Source organism: Octopus bimaculoides, chromosome 8 (assembly GCF_001194135.2).
Source record: "Octopus bimaculoides isolate UCB-OBI-ISO-001 chromosome 8, ASM119413v2, whole genome shotgun sequence".
Lineage (NCBI taxonomy): Eukaryota > Metazoa > Mollusca > Cephalopoda > Octopoda > Octopodidae > Octopus > Octopus bimaculoides.
In genome coordinates, this window is record NC_068988.1 from 53,233,431 (window position 1) to 53,240,278 (window position 6,848).

Genomic DNA, 6,848 nt, shown 5'->3' on the forward strand with positions numbered 1-6,848 from the left:
TTATGCGTACCTTTCCTTCATTGGACACTAAACTCTGCTTGCAAAGACCTTTTGAGGCAAGTGAAATCGAAATCAAATTCAATGACTGGCATCCATGCTAGTGGAGCGCTAAGAGCACCATTCAAGTGTGATCGTTGCCAGAGCAGCTGACTGGCTTCCGTGCCTGTGGCACATAAAAAGCACCATTCGAGCATGATTGTTACTAGCGTCGCCTTATTGGCACACAAAAAAATATTCAAGCAAGGTCGTTGCCAATGCCGCTGGACTGGCTCCTGTGCAGGTGGCATGTAAAAAACACCATTTGAGCATGGCCATTGCCAGTACCGCCTGACTGGCCCTCGTGCCAGTGACACGTAAAAGCACCCACTACACTCTCGGAGTGGTTGGCGTTAGGAAGGGCATCCAGCTGTAGAAACTCTGCCAGATCAGATTGGAGCCTGGTGCAGTCATCTGGTTTGCCAGTCCTCAGTCAAATCGTCCAGCCCATGCCAGCATGGAAAGCGGACGTTAAATGGTGATAATGAGTGATCAGTGCTTATTGACCTGACATTTTGTCCCATACATATATATATATGTACATATATACATACATACACTGATGAAAGATATACATAATATCTGATAAATTGGTACATCACACCAAAATTACCTCATATAATTAGGTTTCAGCCATAATTGGCCTTGGTGATGACTAACTTAAGAGTACCATAAGACAATTAATTGTTTCCTGTTACAGTCATACTTTGGGCTCTGTGACCCATTTCAGCAAAGAGATATTGTTTGTAGAGATACATCTGGATGTCGGTGGTTTACCTGGAATTTGTTGGAGGAATTCATCCAGGAACCGTTTCAGTACTATGAGATCTTTTCCTTCCCTTATGTGTCTTGGCATAATGTTAAAGAGAGCAAGACCAGTTGAGGTAAAATAGTTCTGTCTTAGTAATGTTATGTGATGCAAGCATGACTTTTGTAGTGGGCAGATTGCATAAGGACCAAGTCTTGAGTGAATTTTAAAGGTGATGCCAATATCATTTGGACAATGTTGATGGAATATTTTGCACAGCATTGGAGACCTTCTCAAGCCGATCCCAGTAATCAAGAACTTGTATTTGTTCTGTCTGTCCAAAATGCAAAAACAATCTCTTGTAACTTATTTCATTGGAAATGCAATAAATCAGTGATTGATCTATGAAAACCCTATAACCAATAGTGCTATTGTTCACAAATGGATGAAAAAAAATGTTTTAAAAATGTAAGTGAAGTGAAATAATTGCAACTGGTATATGAAATTTAATTACAAAAGTTCTATCGATGTGACCTACTTTAATATGTGTTAATTTTTGTATAATTGAGCAGTCTTATAGCACTTAGTCTTTGTGCTCAAGAATTTGGCTATGTCCAACCAGCATTCACCTCTGAAAACGTAATTGATATCAAAACTGGCAGGTAGGTATTCAAAACTTTAAAAGCTTTCTTTCAATCTTCTCTCTCTCTCATATAATATATATAGTTCTATATTTAAGAGATGAGGAATTATTTACATTTGACAGGTATTTGTCCTCATCTTGTTTGTTGTTAACGTTTCGGCTGATATACTCTCCAGCCTCCATCAGGTATCTTGGGGAAATTTCGAACCTGGGTTCTTATTCCTAAGGTAATTTTCGATGTAATAATAATAATAATAATGATGATAACATCAAAAAATACCTTAGGAATGAGAACCCAGGTTCGAATTTCTCCAAGACACCCGATGAAGGGTGGAGAGTATATCAGCCGAAACGTGTTAACAACAAATAAGATGAGGACAAATATCCATCAAATGTAAATAATAAGATTAATAAAAATATATAAATACTATGCAAGCTATTTTTTGGTTTATTGAAATTTTCTCGTGGAAATTGTGATCAAACACTTATTGACAAGGGGAGATAATCTCAAAACTCAAAAATATCCTCAAAATTGACACACCATTAAAAAAAAAACACTTTGGTTGTCTAGAGACAAAAAGGACAGCTGTTGACATGTTTCTGCCTCATTATTGTCATCAACACAGCATTTGTCCTATTTTGAATCCTGAAGCCTAGATACTTAAACAATGTACAAAACATTTATAGCTTACAGTAATTTGCTTAATTTAAACAAGAGCTGAAAGAAATAACTCAAACAATAAAGATAAATACACACACACTCACACACACAAACAAACAAACAATCCAGTTTAACTTGTGAGAAGGGCTTGATAATAAATCCACGTGATCTAAGGAATGATAAGCATCACCTGCATAGCACAACACAGTGGTTAATTTATACTGTCAGAAGAATAGACTTCATCAAATGTCTTAAACAAAAGCCCTTTGTCAAGAAACAAAACAGAGGTAAATGGAATTTCTCCAGTTGGCTTGGAGTTTAGTTAAAAATGGTTAAGAAAACAAAATTTGGAGTCGTTTCTCTGAGAATAATCAACAGAAGTAGGAGAATGAAAGCAAGAACTAATACTGGAGGTTGTGCTTGTGGAGTGCGTTAAAGGGGTGGTGTTGGTGGAATGTTGTTTTGTTGTTGCTAGTGGTGGCAGTGATGTGGATTGGAGTGTTTGATGATCTGAAAAGACATGTACATCACTAAGTTATTTGCCACTGTCCATACACCAGGCACCCATTGCAGGAGATTGTATCCAGTCCATATGTTGCCAATGATATCACAAGTGGTGGACCGCATCCAAAACTGAAGATATTAACTGGGCCAAATGCATCTGGTAAAAGTGTATACCTGAAACAGGTGAGAGATAGCTTATTAATTTCTGCTTGCATGCTGTTGTTTTTTTTTTTCTTTTCTTCTTGTTAAGAGGCGGATGGGAAGTTCCAATGACTTTTGGAGAACCTCCATGACTAGTAAGATTTATGTGGCTGATGTCTAACCTGAATATCTGCGAGTCAATGTCAGTAAGAAAACAACAAGTCAGGTGAATCAGGTGCTTGCAATAAAGTGAATTCTGCTAAAGGCACCCAGAGGCCAGGTGGGGATGTTAAACTGTGCATGGTTTGTGAGGCGTACCCCTGAATTTGGGTCTGTCATTTACTACAAGTGAAAACTGATATTTTTTCCCCCTTTGCATGTGCTTGTTAGAATTTTTAATTTTTGCCTGTTCCAAGCAAGGTACAAACTGTAATATTCAAAAATACTCTCTTTCTCTCTTATAAAATATGCCGAAATAAATTACTTCAATATGTATGAAATTTCCAAATTTCCGTGAATTTTCAAAGTAGAATTTGTCAAAATTCAAATTTCTGAACATGTCCCCATCTCAATTAGCTGGGACATGTTTTAATATATTATTTCAGACCAACATCACATTTTTGCATTTAATGATTTAAACTTTGTTATGCCTTGAAAATAGAAAATAGAAAATTTTTATGACTCCAGTCCTGTTAAAATTTGCGAATTTTCATGATTTGCAAAAAAAAAAATTATATTTTTCCAGGCATACATTTTAATTAGGTGAGACAAATTTAATTTGTTATGTAGGTCCATCAGGCACATTTCAGATTTGACAGTTTAAAATTTTACTTTACTTGATAATTCCAAATTCTGAAGATTGCAACCCTGTTGAAGTTTGCACAAGTTAATACATTGTCTAGCACCATTGTTCACTGTGTATATCGTCTTTTAATGTCCATTTTTCATATTCCATGGACAGTTTAACGGAATCCAATCTGTCCAAGGACTGTGTTGTGATCCCGTTTCTGTTTTGGCATGGTTTCTACAGTTGAATGCCCTTCCTAATGTCAACCACTTTAGAGCATATACTTGGTGCCTTTTTTTGTTTGAACCACCTACACCATTGAGGTTACCATTCTACTTACCAGACAATTAATCCCTTTGAAAATACTAAATGCAATGCTACATATTTGATAGTATGTCATGTGGTGTTGTGTGTTCTTTGCATTATATCTTCGTTTATCTGAGCTGATGGAAGTCCAGATAATCTTTATTCAAGTAATCAGAGGTTATCAGTTATTGAAACAATATAAATGTCTCTATGTATCTGAAGAACCTTTAAGAGCTGTAATGTAAGTTTGGTTTTGTAGTATTAAGGAAATGGGATATAAAATATCACCTGGATAGATTCTCTGTCCTTCACAATTAACATTCCCAGGTGATATAGGATAATCTAGTAACTGATGCTGTCAACTAGATGAATTGAGGCAAATATAAATTTATTACAAGTAACAGTCTTAAATGAACTGCGAATGTTGTCATGATTAAACTGATCCATGATAGCTAGGTGAATGGAAACAATGTAGAATGAAGTGATCTCTCTCTAACCGAAACAACAAAACTTCTGAACTGCAATTGAATTGAACTCATGGCCTATTAGCTGAGAGTCCAGTATTTTATCCCTTAGGACATTTGACACTGGCTGGTAACTTATATATTTGCCTCTGGCAAAAAATGTAATATTAACAGATCAGTTTGTTAGAGATTTTATTCTTTTGAAATTTAGTTTCATATGCAGAAGTTCACCGTTATTTACGATGTTTGCTTGCTTCTTAAACATGTCATATAAAGAATTTGTCATTGTCATTCTTGGTTATTATATTATAGGTAGCCCTCATTCTTTACATGTCCTACATTGGCAGCTTCATTCCTGCTGAAAGTCCCAGCACTGTTTGTACTGTTGACAGGATCTTTACTCGTATTAAGTCTCAAGAAAGTGTCTCTGTTGGGTTGTCAACTTTCATGCTTGATATTAACCAGGTGAGTTGGTCATTTATTCTTTTAACTTTATAATTCTCTTATAATATAGAGAACTTGTAGTAAGGTGACTGCAGCAATAGAGATAATAGTGTTGGCAGTGGTGCAAGTAATGTTTTGCAACAAATTTGAAAAGGAATAAGTGGACTGTACTTGTTATTGTTGAGACCAAGCTTTGACCATCTCATTTTTTTTTTTACTAGATGAAGTACAATGCGAACTTCAATTTCCAATATGTCCTTTCTCTTTGCTGGATCACAGGCTGTAATTTGTTGCTAATCCTAGCTCACAGGGCAGCTGGATAGAGGCTGCTTTAACTTTGATAGTGGTGAGTGATAATGGAATAGATAATGTTATAATCTTCAATGATTTAAGTTGAGAGAAGCAGATATAGTTTAGTACCATGAATATTGTGGAACTGTTCCTCCTCACATTGCCAGTAATTCTGATCTCTTTAGAAAATGCATCCCTCTTTCACTACTCCATTCCCCTCTCTTATAAAACAGCAAATGATTAAACCAGGCAGAAAACCATTATTTCTAATTGTCATTTAACCCCAGGTCAGCCCTGATTGAGCTGCTCAATGATCAGGATGGTTCTTCATTCAAGGCTGGACAGTATGGGCATTCCCCATCCCATATATGATGATGTATGTAAAAAGGAGGCAGATTAGTAGAATTGTTGGAGCATTGGTTAGGGCTAGAATGCCTTGCAGTATTTACTCAATTCCTGCCATGATTAACTTTACTTTCCATCCTTCCAGTGTTGAGAAATAAACTGCTCGTTAGATATTGCTGCCAGTCTATTCTCTCCCCCACCCCACCAATCAGCTATGTTATGCTGTGTGATGGATTGTGGAGAACCATATGAGTATCATCATCCCTTTCACCAGAAATGAAGAAAAGGATTGAGTGTGGCACCATCACTCTCTTCGCAAAGAGCAACTGCTATGCTTCTGGTCCCATCCAGCCAAATTCACCGATGTACAGTACAGCAAGGAACGAACTAAAGAAGTGCATCTAAGACTACATCTATCCAATGTCCATATGTCTATCCAATAATTACATCTATCCAATCAACCTTTTATATTTGTAAATGATAAGTTATAGTTTGAAGGAGACTTGGCTGCTATTTCTAGCTACAGTGAGCACATAAAATCTTCCTCATTGACTCAGTTGTTTTTATAGTGGAAACATTTTCTGTCATTTTATCACTTCTTTTCATACTATTGACATTTTGTCTTGTCTCTTTTTCTTTTTTTCATCCCTATATTGGCACCACAAAGATGTCAGATTGTCTGAGACATGCAACAGGTCGATCTTTGGTCATTGTTGATGAATTTGGTAAAGGAACAGAATCGGTAAGTCTAACTTCATCTCTGCTAAATGTAGTGCAAAGTATGAAGTCTTTATAATATTAGTCATTCTAGCTAGCCTGAATATTAGTGAGTCATTTAATTAATTAGTTAGTTAATTGGTTGGTTAGTCGTTGTCGTTGTCATCATCATCATCATCATTGTCATCATTGTTGTTGATTAACCTCAGGTCAGTACTGACCTAGCAGACCTATAATCAAAAGCATCCCTACCATGACCATCTCATCTTTCATTTTTACAATCTATGGAGAAATAGGTAGATTTGCCCTGTTTGTATGTCTACTGTTTAAGTTACATTTATGGAAATTGTTACCGCTTTGTAGCAATGGTTCATTACTGTATGTCAGTGGGAGCACTGTAAAATTTACAAATGTTTTATTCGCTTACAGCATTGAGTACACATCCTTCCAAGGATCAGGACACATCATCAAGAAACTCATTCCAATATATTCTAGCTTTTCAAAGCAGCATGATGGCAGAATTGTTAGCATGCTATAGGCGCAGGAGTGGCTGCGTGGTAAGTAGCTTACTTACCAATCACATGGTTCCAGGTTCAGTCCTACTGCATGGCATCTTGGGCAAGTGTCTTCTACTATAGCCTCAGGCTGACCAAAGCCTTGTGAGTGGATTTGGTAGATGGAAACTGGAAGGAGCCCGTAGTGTATATATATATATACATGTGTGTGTGTATATGTTTGTGTGTCTGTGTCCCCCCCCCCCC

At 36.7% G+C, this 6,848-nt stretch overlaps 2 protein-coding genes across 4 annotated transcripts in view; both read left to right on the plus strand.

Moving 5' to 3' along the window:
* The window catches only part of LOC106874433 (mutS protein homolog 5), a 251,549-nt gene that overhangs the window by 237,310 nt on the left and 7,391 nt on the right, over window positions 1-6,848 (plus strand). For all 3 annotated transcript variants that reach the window (XM_052970104.1, XM_052970105.1, XM_052970106.1), the window contains exons 22-25: window positions 1,357-1,446; window positions 2,649-2,775; window positions 4,603-4,755; window positions 6,038-6,112. In XM_052970104.1, coding sequence (XP_052826064.1) covers window positions 1,357-1,446; window positions 2,649-2,775; window positions 4,603-4,755; window positions 6,038-6,112 — 445 coding nt within the window. The remainder of the gene's footprint in view (window positions 1-1,356; window positions 1,447-2,648; window positions 2,776-4,602; window positions 4,756-6,037; window positions 6,113-6,848) is intronic.
* The window catches only part of LOC106874428 (growth arrest and DNA damage-inducible protein GADD45 beta), a 371,959-nt gene that overhangs the window by 233,749 nt on the left and 131,362 nt on the right, over window positions 1-6,848 (plus strand). The gene's annotated exons all lie outside the window — the stretch shown is intronic.